The sequence below is a fragment of the Diabrotica undecimpunctata genome, chromosome 9, assembly GCF_040954645.1.
Source record: "Diabrotica undecimpunctata isolate CICGRU chromosome 9, icDiaUnde3, whole genome shotgun sequence".
In the NCBI taxonomy this organism is placed as follows: domain Eukaryota; kingdom Metazoa; phylum Arthropoda; class Insecta; order Coleoptera; family Chrysomelidae; genus Diabrotica; species Diabrotica undecimpunctata.
In genome coordinates this window covers 24,750,348-24,769,826 of record NC_092811.1, presented here as the reverse complement: position 1 = coordinate 24,769,826, position 19,479 = coordinate 24,750,348, and the positions used below count along the sequence as shown (strand labels likewise).

Sequence of the window (19,479 nt, the reverse complement as noted above, 5' to 3'; positions counted from 1 at the left end):
CCATCAATGTTATTGTTGTGAATTATGTATGTAAGATAAAGTTATGGTGAGAAAATTATGTGATTAAAGTTAGGCAACCAACTATACAGTGTCAAGTGGTGAGATGAAAAGATTCTAATATAAGGCCCTTTATGTTTTAATAACATCTGGTACCTGGAAAATGGAAACTAGACACAGGTGGACAGTTGGGTTCTTGAAAAGTATAGGAATTAATATGTTTGATATGTGAGAATGTTATTCAATGAATGAAATAAAACTATTGTAGTATAAGATAGATGTAAAAAAAAAAAAAAAAAAAAAAAAAAATTGACTTATAACTCAATTATATTAGGCCCTGTATGTCAAAAAACAACATTTGGTACCTGGAAAATGTAGAATTTCTTGAGTTGCAAGTTCATAAATGTAATATCTGATTGGGTGTTAACAAACTGAGTTATGTATTTATATTTTAAGTGTTTACAGGTATCTGAAATGGACAAAAATTGATGGTTGGAAGTGGTTTTATAATGTGCTGGTCATAAAGTACTCAACTTATAACTTGAGAAAAGGCCCTATCTGTTATAAAGCAACACTAGGTACATAAGGAAAATAAAAGATTAAGTTATAAGTTGGTGGGTTGAATGAACTATTGGTCTATATTGAATATATTAGTAAACTGAAATTGTTGTTGGTGGCTCTGTAGAATTTGAGTAAAGAGGATAAAAATTAAGGTGTTTTTTAGAGAGAATTGTGATAAACGGATAGACTACGGAAGGCTGAGGTCCCAGAGAACCGAAGCCAAACCCTGAGGGAATTGTGTAGAGAAGTAAAATAAGAATTTAATAGTCAGGAAGGGGTGGGGGGATGACGGGTGATCTGATCTGAATTTGGAAATGACGAAATAGAGGAATGTAAAGTATTGGTTATAGTGGTTAAGAAATGAAATTTGGTTTGAAAAGAAAAGAGTGTGATAAATGGAGAGTAAAGTGTATTGGAAGAAAAGTTATTAGAATTAACTAAGGAGGATGGTAGACTATTAATGAATATGGATTTTTAATTATAGAAGTAAATTGGGAATGTGGGTTAGGAGAATAGTTGGCGATGGAGAGGAAGAAAATCTCGATTGAATGAAACATGGCGATTAACGCAATTTGGGCTTTTTTGTTTTTCTTTAAGAATTTCAAGATCTTCGTATAAATCTAATTTGAGGAAATTTTTTTGGGAGATATTGTGGATGAGTGAAACGTCTTCTGGGATATTGAGGGTGTGGTTGTGTTCTTTGAGATGTTGGGAGAAAGTGGAAGTGTTTTCTCTTTTTATGTGCTCTAGAGAGCGTGAAGAAAGAGATCTGCATGTTCTACCTATGTAGGTGGCATTGCAATCTGAACATTTAAGTCTGTATACTCCACTCCGGTTCATATAATTGATAGGATCTTTGGAATTAGAAATATGTTGTCCCAGATTGTTGGGTACTTTGAAAGAAACATGGATGTTTTCAACAGAACGTTGGATGAGATTTCTAATATCTCCAGAAAGACTTTCATGATAGAAAGGGAGTGAAACATAGTTGGGTTTGGTGGTAAGGTCTCTGGGGAACGCAGTCTCCCGCAGGGTCTTGAGGCGTTTTTTGTGGATGAATTTGTTAATGATGTTGTGATCATATCCGTTGTTGACTGCTATTTGTCTGAGTATATTTAGTTCTTTTTTGTAGTTTAAATCTGACAGTGGAATGCTTTCTAGACGATGGATGTAACTATGAAAAGCTGCATGTTTATGTGACATAGGATGGTTAGATGAAAACGGAATTACGTGGTCAGTCTGTGTAGGTTTCCTATAGATACTGAAGTCGAAGTGGTCATTTAATCTGGTGATGGTTAGATCAAGAAAATTAATTGACTTGGAAGATTCTAGTTCCATGGTGAACTTGATATTGGGGTGAATTTGGTTGATTTTGGAAAGTAAAAGTTCAGCTGAATTGGAATTACCTGAAATGAAGACTAAACAGTCATCAACATAACGAAACCAGTGTAATATTTCAGGGTTTTTCATGATATGTGTGGATTCTAAATGATCCATGAAGACATCAGCTAATAAAGGGGAGAGACAGCTGCCCATGGCTAAGCCATCAGGTTGTCTATAGTAATTGTTGTTAAAAACGAAGAAATCTTGATCTAAACAAAGTTGTAATAGTTGGATAATGTAGGTAGTGGTAGATGAGGTAATGGAGTTGGCTCTTAGAAGTGAATGAACCAGATTAATTGTTTCTAGTTTGGGGACAGAGGTGAATAGATTGCTAACATCAAATGAAAGCATAGTGATGTTGGGGTGAAGATTGATGTGTTGTAAATTATTGACTAGATGACTAGTATTTTTGACTGAGAATTGAGGGGTGAAGTTCGTCATATTATTAATTAGATTCAATATAAATTTTGATAGAATGGAAACTGGAGTGTTTATGAAACTAACAACTGGACGAATGGGAATGCCCTCCTTGTGTATCTTAGGTAAACCATACAGTCTGGGTGTCAAAGGGTTACTTGGGATTTTATAATATGGTGCAAAATGTTCAGAGAAAAAGTCTGTGAAATGTTTAATGTTATCTTTTAATTTGTTTATAAACTTTTTAGAGGGGTCTGTTGCAAGTAAAGTGAAGTTATTATTATCAAGGAAAGTAGAAACTTTATTGTTGTATGATGTTTGATCTAAAATCACTAGACAGTTACCTTTGTCAGCTTTGCTGATGATTAAGTTATTAGATTTGATTTTCTTCTTGATGGAATGAAGGGTCTTGAGGTGTTCATTGCGTTTGTTTTGAGACATTTGATGAAAATTGGGTGTTGAATGAAGATTGGGTGTTAAATGAAGATTTTGTGCGTTGGAAGAAAAGTTGGAAGATGAGGGTGTGTTGGTATTAAGTACTGTTGAAGAATTAGAAGGATAATTTTTGTTTTTAAATTTGTTGATGGTATTGAAGCAAGAGTTTCTGATAGAAGTTTTTTGATTTAACGGGACTGAGAGGTTTTGGATGATAATATCTAGCTCAATGGAGAGACTCTGAAGGTCTTTTTCGGAAACCTTACGGGGGATGGAGTATTTGAGACCTAGGTTTAGAAGATGAAGTTCATTGTTGTCGAAGGTAACTGAAGAGAGATTTTTTAATCTTGGGTGAAAAGAAAAATTGGAGAATTTACTGTTGTTGTTACTGTTACTATTTGATGAATTATGTTTATTTTTGATAAGATTATTTAATTTAGATTTAAGTTTATTGAATTTGGTAAAAGTTACATTGTCCAATCTGTCCTGAACATCATTCAAAAAATTATTTAAATTGTCGAAGCCCATGCAATCAAGTAGAGAGTCATATGTTACCTTAAGTTTACAATCAATGTAGTTGAGCTTTCCATAATGGTTACAAATCTCCTTTTTCAGAATTTTCCGTTGGAAGGTGTTCTTTAGGTTGACTGGAACATTTCCTGGAGTTTTTATCTTACAAAAAGTAGGGAAGACCTGGTTATTTATACATTGGGAGATGAACCAAATATCCAGCTTCAAAGTGCATCTTTTAGTGGCTAAGCGCATGTACTGAGGAGCCAAGTTGACCATACCGTCAAATTAAAATCCACAAGGAAACTAAGTTCCTGTGTTTGGCTGTATACCATATATTAAAAATTTTTTTTTGAATAAAATCCTTTATAAAAAGGTATATAAAAAACCCAGTTGGGCTATGTTAAATTGGCAAAACGTTTTCGGAATAAGTATTCCATCATCAGTACCAAGTTAATACATGGATGTAGCCACTAAATATGGGGTTACAAACCCTTTAAAAATTGCTAATTTAAATTTAGTTTACATAATGTCTGTTTTACAATTTAGATGGTAAAGTTACCGTTGGATTGGTAACATGGTGACATATGACTCTGCAATAAGTTGCAAGTCCTGAGACGGTATGTCTACGAGGACTTCAATAAAGCAACTGAAGTTGCTTTATTGAAGTCCTCGTAGACATACCGTCTCAGGACTTGCAACTTATTGCAGAGTCATATGTCACCATGTTACCAATCCAACGGTAACTTTACCATCTAAATTGTAAAACAGACATTATGTAAACTAAATTTAAATTAGCAATTTTTAAAGGGTTTGTAACCCCATATTTAGTGGCTACATCCATGTATTAACTTGGTACTGATGATGGAATACTTATTCCGAAAACGTTTTGCCAATTTAACATAGCCCAACTGGGTTTTTTATATACCTTTTTATAAAGGATTTTATTCAAAAAAAAAAAATTAATAAAAAAAATGTCAGCAGCTTGGGAAAAAAATAGAGCTTCTACGCGGGACTGGCTAAGAGGTTTTATGTCACGACATAATAATTTATAACTTAGAACACTAGAAGCCACGAGTGTAGGACGTGCCACTGCATTTAATAAATATACCGTTCGGCTATTTTTTGACAATTTAAAGACCATCATGGAAAGGGAATCGATTACACCTGATTGTATATATTGTGACGATTAGGGTTTATAGAAAATAATTTATAAGTTATATACTACATAATATTAGATATTTGGTTGTTTTAAATAAGTTATATACTAGAGAATTTAATAAAAATATATTTATGTGAGGGCATTTTTAATAAATTAGCATAATAATTGTAAAAAGTTGTATTTTAATATTGTAAATATATATAAGTGAGCCATGTGCTTAGGCAACCAAAAATACTCTCGGAGATTGACAGATATTTATACTCTGAAGTGACGTTTAAAAATATTTACGAATATAAAGTGGGTTATAATAATATATTATTTGAATTGTGTATTTTATTAAATTAGTGTTAGTTACTAATTTAATTATATATTCTGATCTGAAAAGCCTAAATGTAAACAAAATTATTAATAGAAAAGAATGGAATTCTCTGGATCTCCGGAGATGGCCATGTTTGCGAAATGGTTTGTTCCAGAAAATTCAGACAAGTAGTTAATAGAACAAAATAGAACATGATATCTTACGAGATGGTTCTAGAAATCGAAAAAACATATAAATACCCGTGATTTGGATTCAAGATGGCAGTTTTTGAGTTTTATCATGAAAGTTAGTTAGAAGATAGATACATTTACTTAGTGAAGTCAGTTTTTGGGCAGTTTTTAGAAGTTTTTAGTCAGAAGTCAAGCAGTTTATTATGAAAGTTAGTTGGAGTCAGTGAATCAAGTACAAATAGTCAAAATGTTTAATATAGTGAGTTAAATGAAGATTAAAAATTATGCATATATTTAATGCACATTTATAATTATACACAAATAATTATTGAAGATAAAAAAGGTATATTGGAAGAAATTAAATTATATTGTGGTTGGAGATTAGTATAAATCAACTTATAATAATTGGATATTGGTATATTGAAAAGAAGAATAAATATAAATGCTGTTTGCTGGTTTGGTTGGTGGTGTATACATGCTGGTGAAGAAAACTATATCTTAAATTGGTAGAAGCTGATAATTGAAAAAAGTAATTTCACAAAAAAAACAAGGATAACTGAAGTACGAAGACATTCAGTGGTGATTAGAATCTATATACTTAGTGGAAAATAGTTCATTTAGGCATTCAGTGAAAGAAAGGTACAAAATTTTGTTAATATAATTTAGTTAGTGTCATAACAATTTCAATTTTGAAGATAGTTTTGTTTAAATTTTAGATTATCTATAGAATTTAATTAGTTTTATAAGAATATCAATTTAAAGATAGTTTATTTTAAATTTACATTGGCTAGGTTAGATATATATATGTGTGTTCCATAATAGTTATAATAAAGATAATTTAAAAAAGTACTTACAAGCTAATTCTTTGAGAACCGCGATAAAAACCCTATATATTATATTATTAAAAATACTCATTGCTCATCATTCAAACAAAAAAAACACATCATAACAATTTGGCGCCCAACGCGGTGGCTCTCTATTTAAAAGAATTAGTTTGGGAAGATAAGTGCTCTCATATAATTAAATTAATTATCAGTAGAAAAAAAAAATTATAGATTTTATTTTTAATTATATTTGAACAAGTAAAGTCTCAAAATGTCTCAAGGAAAGAAAGGTACAAAAAGCAAAAAGAATGAAGAAGATGTGGAAGTAGAAACACAACCTATACAAGAGGAGAGTTTAGTTCAAGCTCCACAAGATACTGCAGAAATGAATCCAGAAAGAGAGGAAAATGTCAATATGGCAGCTTTGATGTCATTATTGATGCAGATGAACAAGACAATGGAAGAGAATACGAAAAAAATAGAACACAAAATGGAACAGAATTCACAAGAAGTCAAAGAAGACATGAAAAAAATGGAACAGAAAATGGAAGAGAATTCAAAAGAAATCAAAGAAGACATAAAAAAATTGGAAGAGAATTCAAAAGAAGTCAAAGAAGACATGAAAAAAATGGAACAGAAATTGGAAGAGAATTATAGAAAATTAGAAAAGAAAATAGAAGATAATAATAATAAAATTGTAAAACAAATGGATAAAAAACTTGAAGCTGCAGAGAAAAAAGTAGCAAATGAAATAAAAAGTATACGGAATGACTACAAGAAAAGGATAGACAATGAGAGGACAGAAGTAAAGAGGATTATTCAAGATAATAAAATAGATATAGAACAGAAAATAGAGTTACAGAAATGTAACTTAGAAGTAAAAATTAACGAAGACAGGAGAAACACAGAAGAAAAATTAGACGATATACAACAAAATATCCAAATAAATTGTAATCAAATAAGAAATGTGGAACAGAGAATAGATGATATTTCACAAATGAGAGACATAGGGAGACCTTACTTAAATTTAACAAATGAGACTGGGATTAAATTCTCTGGTAATATAAAAAATTTGCATCCTAGAGTATACATAAATAGTTTAAAACATAAATTAAGATTTGTGAATAATATTAATGATATTAAAGATTATATTAGAGTGACATTAAATGACAATGCAGCAACTTGGTTTGCTAGTATTGAAAATGATTTAGATAACTTTCAAACATTTGAAAATAAATTTTTAAATTATTATTGGGGTGAACTAGAGCAAGCCAAGTTTAGAGAAATTCTATATTTTGGAAAGTATAATCAAAATTTAAAATCAAATATGGTAGATTATGCATTGAAATTGATAACAGTTGCAAAATATTTAGAACCACCACTTAGAGAGGATGAAACAGTCTTAAATGTATCTAGACATTTTGATGCTGATGTTGTGCAAACCGTAACTGTACAAAATATTCAAACAATAGATAGTTTTATTAATTTTATTCAAAGAATACAAAGAGGCAATATGACAAGTAATAATAACAACAGAAAAAACAATAATAACTTTCAATATAATAATGATAATCAACAATATAGACAATCATATAATAGATATGGTGATAGTTTACAAAATTTTAATAATAATAACAGTAATCCAAATAGACAGAACTTTAATAATAATACTAGTTATAATAGACAAAATTTTAATAATACTAATTATAATAGACAACATTTTAATAACAGTACTAATAATAATAGACAAGATTTTAACAATAGAAGAAATACAGAGCGACCTAACTATAACAGACAGGTAAATTGTGTTCGAAGGAATAGAAGCTGCGAAGACAGGGAACGAAATAGTACAAGGCAAGAAAATGTGAGTAGAAGTCATAGTAGGGAAAGACATAGTACATCAGATCCAAGTGGTCAGATACAATCTGACAATTCTAATAATCAAAATTTTGTGCAGTAAACTTTCTGAATTACAAGTTAGGCCATTGCTATTATGAAAAACCTTCTGAATTTATTTCTTTAGATGAAGATAAAATTATTGAATCCATTAATTTAATTTATATAAATGCTTTGGCCAAAAATAAAATGATTAAGATTATGATAGATACTGGTTCAGAAAGTACTTTAGTCTCGGAGAATTTTATTTTTAATACATTAAAACTATCAGATATAATAAAGATTCCAAAAATTACAATTATTGGTGCAAATAATAAGAAGTTGGGTGAAATTGATAAACTAGCCAATTTTAAAATTAATATTCTTAATAAAGAAATTAATATGCAAGGATTTATTGTCAAGGATTTATGTGTTGATATATTAATGGGAAATGATGAATTGGAAAAGAAGAAAGTAAAGATAGATTTTGAAGAAAAAATGGTAACTTTGGAAGGGCAAATAATTAAATTTATGCAGAAAGATGAGGTAGAAGAAGGAATAAGAGTTGATAGGATATTATTAAAAGAAAATAATGATGTTTATGAAGAAGAAATGTATTTTGATGATAGGGAAATGTCCCAGAAGAATGTAAAGAATAATTATTGTAGTGAATATTTAAGGAATGGAAATTTTAAGCAGATGGATGCCTACGAGGCGGAGTGCGTAAAATTGGAAGCAAGGAATAATGAGTACATAATGAAGAATAATTTTATTTGTAAAGAAGAAGATATAATGAAAGTTTTAAATTGCCCTGAAGAATATAAATCAATAGTCATTTCCATATTGCAGCAACACAGGGGACTTGTCAATAAAGAAAATAGAATTGCACAAAATTATATCCATAGAATAAAAGTTAAAGAAGAAAAAGATTTTAAAACAAAATCATACCCAATACCATATAAATACAGAGAAGAAGTAAACAAAACAATTAATAATATGTTAGAAGATGGGATCATTGAGAAGGCAGACACACGTTTTATTAACCCCATAGTAGTAGTACGAAAAAGATCAGGTGAAATCAGGTTATGTTTGGATGCAAGGAATATTAACAAGATTACTGAAAAGCAATTTGAAGCACCAATGAGTATAGATGGAATATTAGGAAGAATTACAGGAATGTCATTTTTCACTAAAATCGATTTACAGCATAGTTTCTGGTTAATACCTCTAGAAAGAAAAAGTAGACAGTATACAGGATTTCAGATAGATGGAGTAGTATATCAATTCAAAGTAGTACCATTTGGACTTCAATCATCTTGCAGTGCTCTATGTAGATGTCTTCATGATATTTTGGATCAATATGAACATTTTGTAATTCACTACATTGATGATATATTAATTTTTTCTAAAACGGCTGAAGATCATGAGAAACACCTAAAAATTATAATAAATAGATTAGACAATGTTGGACTAAAAATAAATCAAGAAAAATGTACATTTTTTCAAAAAGAAGTCATATATCTAGGTTATAAACTTAACACTAAGGGAATCGAAATGGATCCAGAACGGACACAAGTCATTCAGGAATATAAAACACCACACAATTTAAGAACTTTAAGAGGATTTATTGGAATAATTAATTATTATAAAAGGATGATACCAGATCTAAGTATAAAAGAAATTCCATTACTTGAACTACTGAGAAAAGGTGTAAAATGGAGATGGGATCAGAGAAGAGAACTAGCATTCCAAGAAATTAAAAACATTTTTCTGTCAAATTTGAAAATATACTATCCTGACTACACACAGCCATTCATATTAAGAACAGATGCATCAATAGAGAGATTATCAGGGGTATTATTACAAATACATGATGGGGTCGAATACCCAATACAATTCATTTCAAGAATCACAAAGCCACATGAAAAGGGTTACTCAGTTTCAGAATTAGAACTAGCAAGTATAATACACTGTGTCACAAAATTAAGATTTTATTTGTTGGGTAATGAATTTACAATAGAAACAGATCACCAAGCTTTAACGTCTATATTAAATAACAAATATGGAAACAGTAGAATACATCGGTGGAGTCTAATACTTAGTGAATACTGCTTTGAAATCAAATACATTTCTGGAAAATCCAATATAGTGGCAGATGCTTTATCAAGGTTAGAAAATACACCACAAAAAGGGCAGCGAACAATAAAAATTGGACTAAATCAATTAGTAGAAAGTACTGGATTATATTCTAAAGAAGAAATTATAAGAGATCAGATCAATTTGAGTGAAAAACAAAAAGTCCTTAGGAAAGATGGAGTATATTATAAAATAATAAATGGCATAGAAGTATATGTAATAACTAGAACTTTAGCAAAGAAAATATTGAAAAATTTACATAACGATTATATGCATATTGGTTCAAGAAAGCTATGGATGCTATTTAGGGACAATTATTTTGCAAAGAATGACATAAGTATAGCAAAAGAAATTACTACCCAATGCCCAATATGTCAACTAAACAAAGAAAAGAATTTCAAAAACCAGAACACATATAAATCTAATGTTGTATATGAAAAATTAAATACAGTTTCCATGGATTTTATTTCAAATTTAGTTCTCAGTCCAACAGGAAAAAAGCATATACTAGTGATAGTTGATTTATATACAAAATTTATTAAACTATATCCCTGCTCTAGAACAAATGTTAAAACATTAAAATTATATATTAATCAATTTTTCGAAGAAATAGGACCATTTAGAAATTGCATAATAGATAATGCTACATATTTTAACAACCAAAAATTTCGGGCATTTTGTGAGAAAAAGGGAATCAACATTCATTTTACAAGTATCAGACATCCTCAGGCAAATCCTGCAGAAAGATATATTAAAGAAGTTATAAAATATTTAAGGATACTGTGCCAAAACCAACATGAAACTTGGCAGCAACATATACCACAAGTAGAATATTTTTTGAATAATACACATAATTTGAATACAGAGGAAGTACCAGAATATTTAATGTTTGGCCATATAGGAAACAGAAAGTGGATTAGTGAATATAATCAGGATATGTTAGAACAAGTAATGCAGAAAGTGAATAACCGAATTAGGAGGAAAGCTGAAAAATATATCAGAAGACAAAATCGAAATATAAAAAAACCAATCACATTTCAAAAAGGAGACCAAGTGTTAATTCGTTCACTTAGAAAAAGTAATGTTAAAGAAAACCGTTGTAAGAAATTACAACCAATGTTTGAAGGTCCATATACAATTGAAAATCAGAATGGACTAAATAGTTATGTGTTAATAGATGCAGAGAACAGACTAAGAGGCATATTTCATATCAACGACATTTTTCAATATCATGAAGAGATTGAATAATGATTTCTATACCTTTAACACAAATATAATAACACTAATAACTTACTGATATATCCATTTTATTCAATAGACTTGATTTGTTAAATGGTAGATGGTAGATTTCATTATTTTGAATCAATTTGACATCATACTTGTTGAATTTTGTATATATGGAAATTAATTTGTACCCTAAAAATCATAATTTGGGGTTAGACACAAAATTGATACTATAATTGCTATAAAAATGTCTTTCTAATATAATAAAGTGAAAAAAAAAAAACTTACCAATTTATATTGATGAAGTTATTTTGAATGGAAATAATTCCTAGATTTTGTCTATAAATAAACAGAACACAATATAGATTATATTTTTAATTAAGGTTATATTTTATTCTCTGATATCGCATCCATTGCTCCATTTGACATGACAGTTTGACCATAGAATAGCCGAACTGTGATCCGTTGTTCTCTGTTGTGACATAGACAGCGAACAGGGATGTATTTAACACATTTTAAATAAAAAAAAAAATTTTGATTTATTAAATTTAATAAGGTATGAGAAAATTAATATTTGAAAAAATAATAAGTAAATTATTTATTTTAAATATTATTTTTGGGGTATTGTGACGATTAGGGTTTATAGAAAATAATTTATAAGTTATATACTACATAATATTAGATATTTGGTTGTTTTAAATAAGTTATATACTAGAGAATTTAATAAAAATATATTTATGTGAGGGCATTTTTAATAAATTAGCATAATAATTGTAAAAAGTTGTATTTTAATATTGTAAATATATATAAGTGAGCCATGTGCTTAGGCAACCAAAAATACTCTCGGAGATTGACAGATATTTATACTCTGAAGTGACGTTTAAAAATATTTACGAATATAAAGTGGGTTATAATAATATATTATTTGAATTGTGTATTTTATTAAATTAGAGTGTTAGTTACTAATTTAATTATATATTCTGATCTGAAAAGCCTAAATGTAAACAAAATTATTAATAGAAAAGAATGGAATTCTCTGGATCTCCGGAGATGGCCATGTTTGCGAAATGGTTTGTTCCAGAAAATTCAGACAAGTAGTTAATAGAACAAAATAGAACATGATATCTTACGAGATGGTTCTAGAAATCGAAAAAACATATAAATACCCGTGATTTGGATTCAAGATGGCAGTTTTTGAGTTTTATCATGAAAGTTAGTTAGAAGATAGATACATTTACTTAGTGAAGTCAGTTTTTGGGCAGTTTTTAGAAGTTTTTAGTCAGAAGTCAAGCAGTTTATTATGAAAGTTAGTTGGAGTCAGTGAATCAAGTACAAATAGTCAAAATGTTTAATATAGTGAGTTAAATGAAGATTAAAAATTATGCATATATTTAATGCACATTTATAATTATACACAAATAATTATTGAAGATAAAAAAGGTATATTGGAAGAAATTAAATTATATTGTGGTTGGAGATTAGTATAAATCAACTTATAATAATTGGATATTGGTATATTGAAAAGAAGAATAAATATAAATGCTGTTTGCTGGTTTGGTTGGTGGTGTATACATGCTGGTGAAGAAAACTATATCTTAAATTGGTAGAAGCTGATAATTGAAAAAAGTAATTTCACAAAAAAAACAAGGATAACTGAAGTACGAAGACATTCAGTGGTGATTAGAATCTATATACTTAGTGGAAAATAGTTCATTTAGGCATTCAGTGAAAGAAAGGTACAAAATTTTGTTAATATAATTTAGTTAGTGTCATAACAATTTCAATTTTGAAGATAGTTTTGTTTAAATTTTAGATTATCTATAGAATTTAATTAGTTTTATAAGAATATCAATTTAAAGATAGTTTATTTTAAATTTACATTGGCTAGGTTAGATATATATATGTGTGTTCCATAATAGTTATAATAAAGATAATTTAAAAAAGTACTTACAAGCTAATTCTTTGAGAACCGCGATAAAAACCCTATATATTATATTATTAAAAATACTCATTGCTCATCATTCAAACAAAAAACACATCATAACAATATATATATATATATATATATATATATATATATATATATATATATATATATATATATATATATATATATATATATAACGCAGATGAAACGGGAGTTATAACAGCACATAAGACGAAAAAAATAATTGCGAAGAAAGGGCATAAGCAGGTGTCAAAGGCAACATCGTGTGAAATAGAATCACTGGTAACAGTTTTATGCACTATAAGTGCGTCCGGTAACACTATTTCCCCATTTTTAACCCTTATCCGGAAAAGGTGTGTCCATCGGACACACTTATAGATACGTTACTGTATATTTCAAAAATTACACTATATTATTACCTCAAAAATTAAAAGTTTGTTGGCTTTAAAGTAAATTTATTGGAGACAACAACTAAATATTTTAAGCTAATCATAATAAAATATAAAAAAATAAAATTATTTTTACTGACGTAACCGGACAGTGCGTGTCCGCCGGACACAATTTGCTATTCGATGCGGTCACGCCACTGGTCATCAATATTTATCGACTGTCGGTCACGTGAAGTACTAAACAAGCTATGACTAGTTTGACTAGTAATTCATAAGTAAGTATAAAATAAAACGTAGATTGAGACTAGTATACTTCATCATAAAATTTCAGCTCTTGAACAACACATCAGAAACAATCAACCAGAAATGTATGTTGCTAAAAATAAAACTGAGTGGTGATCACAACCTTTTCCGACTAGACGAACACGAGTTCATAATTTAGTAAAAGAACCACTACACAAAGTTCAACTTCCACTTCAACTTCTACTTCCATTGAACACCCACTAGACACATTTCGCTTATATTTGACTGCAAATGTTGTGGATGACATTGTCCCTTACACCAATCTAGATGCTCATCCTGTATTGCAAAATAAACCATGTAAGTCCTACCATAGAATTGAAATGTATTCTTTCTTTGGTCTCCTGTTTACCGCCGGGCATCTGAAATCAAACTGTGCAAGTTATGAAGCTTTGTGAAATTCAATTTATGGACCACAGATTTTTCGAGCCACTATGGGTATAAATCGGTTCAAAGAGCTTTTGCGTTTTATTTGTTTCCAAGAGATCCAAGAGACGTAAAAAAGATAAACTAGCTGCTATACGGGATATATGGGATCAAGTACTAGGAAATTTGAAAAATCATTATTTGCCAGGACGAAATACGACGAGCAGTTGTATAAAATATGGTGGGCATGTGACTCAGAAACTTTTTATCCTCTAAATGTGATTCCATATCTCGGCAAAGAAGGTAATCAAGTAGCTACTGGTTTGGGACGTAAAATCAACAGAAACGTAACATGTGAGAATTATTTTACGGACTTAGATAATGCTGATAATATGCTATCTAATGGTTTAACAATTGCTAGCACAGTTAGAAAACATAAAAAGTTTATTCCTTTCAACCATGTAAGAACAAGGAGTCATTGTCTTCTACATTTACAAAATAGTAATATTGGTATCATACGTGCCTAAGTCTATGAAAAGTGTCATAGTGTTGTCAACAATGCATTACTCGAATAAGATTAGAAAAGAGATGAACCATAACCCAGAGATTATAATTCTCGACTATAATAAAACAAAAGGTGAAGTTGACTCGCCTGACCAGATAGTGGATCAATATATGTGCAAACGTAAAACAAACCGTTGGATTTTCGCATATTTTATGAATATGTTAGATGTATGCTGTCTAGCATCTTATGTTATTTGGATCAACCCGCATCCAAACTGGAACATAAAACGACACGAAAAAAGACGTCTATTCATAATTGAAACAAAAGAATAACTTATAAAGCCCTATATTATCCGCAGATTGAACGTAGGACTGTTTAAATCAACTAGATTCCTTATGGCGAACTTTGCAGGAGAAGCAACTGCCACAAGTGTCACAGCTCAGTCAATACAGAAAAGAAGATATTACTTATGTCCATTAAAAAAATCAAGAACAGAAATGTTTTTTTATGTTTTATAGACCGAGCACTCACTAATTATAACTTTATTAGGTAAAAATAAAAAATTCAAATAAATTGTCACATATTTTAATAATTATAACATGAAATACCATAATATTGTTACCCTGTGTCCGACGGACACACTCTATCCTGCTACGTCAGAAAAAATAAGTGTCCGGATGAGGGTTAAATTAACTGAGGGTTAGGATCCAGGATTACATGACAAGAGGGCTTCCCATTGGTGCTGATGCTGCTGTTAACCCATCAGGCTGGATGACTCATAAGAATTTCGAAAAATATTTACTGCACTTAGATTATTCCCGAGTCGACATGAATCACAAGTGTCTGCTGATACTAGATAATCATGATAGCCATATTTCGCCAAAAGGGCTTAACATCTGTAAAAACAATGTAGTAATACTACTCACCATTTCACCTCATACTAGTTATAAGTTACAGCCCTTGGATACCAACGTTTTTGGGCCATTTAAAAGATTTTATAATGAAGCAACCGATAACTGGATGGTTAACAATCCTGCAAAGCTGATATCCTTAAAAGAAATGCCCGAACTTGTGGGAAATACTTACGTTTGCGCTTTTACACCTGCCAATATCATAGGTGGGTTTTCACATACTGGTATTTGTCCATACAATCCAGCTGTATTTACAGATACTGATTTTACCAGTGCGGAAATTACAGACCGGGCAGATCCATCTGAAGCTTTACAGGCTACAGAAAATTTACTTTTGGCTACCCCTCATACTTAACTTATTACCAAAATAATCCAAATGCGTTTGTAAGCCCTGAGGTTATAAGGCCATTTCCGAAGGCCAAAAGCTCTTTTACGTAAAAAGAAAGCTGGGAAGAAAGGAAATGTGAGAAAGCGCGAATTTTACCGGACACCCCCGAAAAAGACCAAAAAGAAAAAGAATTTGAACAAAGAGCAAAATAAAAAAAAGGAGGAAAGGGTGAAAAAATTTAAAAAATTGCTATTAGAAGATGAAAAACAAGTTTCAGTTAAACAAAATGAAATTAAGATGGTCATGGAGGACTCTGAACAATCTAACAATTCTTTCAATTTTTCGAGTTCTGATGAGTTAACTGATATCAAGGAACAGATTGAACAAGAAAATGCTGAAGAAAGCTTTGTGAATCAAGACGTTTGTAAGAATGACTATGTTCTACGATTTTCTACCAAAAAGACTTTCCGACATTACATTGCTAAAGTCATAAATATTAATATCAACGATTACGACCTATTGTGCATGAGAATAAAACCTCCGGGATACAAATTTGTTTTTCCCGATGTTGCAGATGAATGTTGTGCACCGAGGACCCTTTTTTTTCAGTTGATTTTTCTTAATATGAAAATTTATTCTAATTAGATACATACTATTTTGGCATATTTTTCAAAGCTTTCTATTTTTTTTAATTATTGTTATTGCAGGGTTAAATAATACCTAGTTACTTTCTTTAATAAATTTGATTTTAACTCATGACTTTATCGTTACCTACTACTTTTGTTTCAACCCTCCCTATGCTTGCCTCAAACCTCCCTTCGCTTGTCTCAAGCCTCCCTTCAGAAAGGAGGTTCGAAACAAGTGCATGTTGTACTTAAATCATTTATTTTTTGCTAAAAATAACAATTTTTAAAATAATCATACTATTTCGTTAAAATACTAAAACCCATAGTTAATCAATATGTAAAAAAGTTCAGTGAAAATCAGGTTCCTGAAAAACAGTAGCTCAACCCTCCACAGTGTCTCCTAGTTGTAAAAGTTATTAAGGGTCTTTTTGAAAAGTACCTTCGTAAGTGAAAACCCTTTAAGTTGCCAGACTTGGTGTAAGAGTTTAACTTTATATTCTTAACTTGATGAGTACGTTTATATGTTTGATCTGATAAATTCTATTAGCATTAACATAGTTAGATTATAGGAAGCATTGAATAAACTAATGTGACATGGTAATAAAATATCTGATAAATTTTACTCACAATAAAATAATTACATCATAGGAAGCATTGAATAAATGTGGGATAGTACTTACCTCAGGTAGAGGTTGTGGCTCTTTAAAATGCATCCCAGTTCCAATAGAAATAGTATTAGGTAAAAGAGGTCTGAGATTGTGAAATATGGGATGTGTAGTGACAAACAACATGCTAATATTATTTTGTACTTCAACCATAGGTGGCGCATTCCAACCGACGTCCTTATATATTGCAGTTAATGTAGGAAATATGTATACATTTATAAGGAAAACGTAGCTGACTCGGTACACCAAACTTGCCAATCGTTCTATGAAATTCAGGTTGTCCATGTTTTCTAATGGAAGGTTATAATCTGGATTTAAAACTGGATGTGCTGGATTACCTATAGCGACGTTATACTGAATCCCAGATTCCATGGACGAAACCCCTATCCATGGACATTTAAAGTGACCAATAAAGCCCACAATCGACGGAAAGTGAGCTTCGGCAATGACCAAATCGAATTGTTCATTTTTTATCTTTTTTATTTCGTCATGTTCTATTATTACCTTCGCTAACTCGAAACAAACCTGTCTCAACAACAGAGCTATCCTCCAAAAATATATTGGCTCTCCAGATATGATTTCGTAAAATTTGATAGTCGTAAATAAGTCGTATATCTCACTCAGATCTATTTCCTTTAGATTTGCCAGTGACGAGTTGTTTAGAGGATCAGTTGTAATGACCGTAACATTGTGCCCTTTGAGTGCCAGTTCTCTCCATAACGGATGAAACGTAATTTGATGGCTATAAGATGCAGTAGGTATAATGCCTAAAATTTTAGCCCCTTCACATCCTAAGAAACATATAAACACCAGTGAACACTTACTTATAAAATTCATTTTCGTTGAAGTTACTAAACCGGTAAAACTATTGCAACAAAAGAAAACTTTGATAATGTCACAGGCTTATGAATTTATATTAACTAAGCTGCAAGTGATCAGTTAATTCTCGTCTTGGCAAAAATCAAACTCTCTAAATCTGAGATAAGAAAAGTAACATGACATTTGTGACAGTGTTGAGAAATACTTTCAAATCTTGTTAAATACAAAGATTTTTGGAGTTTCTTTTCGAATGTTTAACGGCAAATACATAAATTAGCTTTTTTCTATAAAACAAATTACAAATTGTAAGTTACAAAAATAGAATACATACACAAAGTAATACACTGAAGCTACTATTTTTTAAGCAAGAACAAAACATATTATGCTATAGTCTAACTAATTACTTACTAATTAATTCTTACTAATTACTTACCTTTTCTAACTGTATTGCGATTATTAATATTCCCATAAAGCAATTGTTAATTTTCTACAAACACTAACAACAAATTTTTTTGCAAAAACATTGTTTTGAAGCTATTTTCTTGTGACATTTTAAAGTAATTACTATTTTAATAGGAATAATTAACAATTGACGGTAAAAACAAATTTATTGACGTTACAATTTCCACTTCGGAAATCGTTCTTTAAATAAAAACATTATTAAATTAAACAAATTTTCTTTTTTGTTACTTGGTGAAAAATTCTTCTTATAATTTAATTTTATATGACTCATTTATATTGACAATTCAGACATATATTATACATTTTAAAGTAAACGACTTGACAACACAGTAAACTGATTACATGAAATTAACTTTAACTTGAGAATATAAAAAAAAAATCATAGCATGTAATTCGTCTTTAAAAAAACAACCACATGCCATGATGACTGTCAAATTCTTCTGTTAGTGATTTCAAGTAAATCATGAGGAAAAAACCAGGAAAAAAACCTCATAATACTATCCCGACATGATAAGTATTTGGTCTTACGTTTAGTTTACTCTCAATAAACACCAAATTCTGATTATTATGAACATTTAAACAAGAGCTACGTGCACAAAAAGGAGATAATAATGAAAGGGAGCTACAGCTCAACAAATTCTTACTAAATACAGAAGAACTCCACATACTACAACTGGTGTCAGTCCTTCAAATTTGATGTTTGGAAGAGATATCCTAACACTTCTTCTATCTATGATGTCCCAATCTACTAAAAATGACTGAAACTCTTTTGATGAGAATGGGGGACCATTATCAGACATTAAGATCAATGGTATTCCATGTCTCGCAAGTATAGACTTCATTGTACTAATTACCTCTTTTGCTGAAGTATTATTTAAAGGCGCTATTTCAAAGTATTTAGAATAATAATCTACTGATAATATATATGTGACTTTACTATAATAAAAAAAATCAACATCAATTTTCTGCCAAGGCAAAGTTGGTATTTCATGTGGTAATAGTTGTTCTGGACTATTTGATCTATGATATTTAATACATACTGGACACTGTTCAACTTTATTCTTTATATCTACTGTCATGCCTGGCCAAAAAAACTACTGTACGTGCTTGTCGAATACATTTTTCATATCCTAAATGACCTTCATGA

At 30.2% G+C, this 19,479-nt stretch overlaps 1 protein-coding gene across 1 annotated transcript in view; it reads right to left on the bottom strand.

Annotated features, from left to right (window-relative positions):
* Positions 1-18,157, bottom strand: part of LOC140449690 (UDP-glycosyltransferase UGT5-like) — a 44,624-nt gene extending 26,467 nt beyond the window's left edge. Inside the window, exon 1 of the mRNA XM_072542973.1 lies at positions 17,067-18,157. Coding sequence (XP_072399074.1) covers positions 17,067-17,888 — 822 coding nt within the window. The 5' untranslated portion in view covers positions 17,889-18,157. The remainder of the gene's footprint in view (positions 1-17,066) is intronic.
* Positions 18,158-19,479: the final 1,322 nt, after the last annotated feature.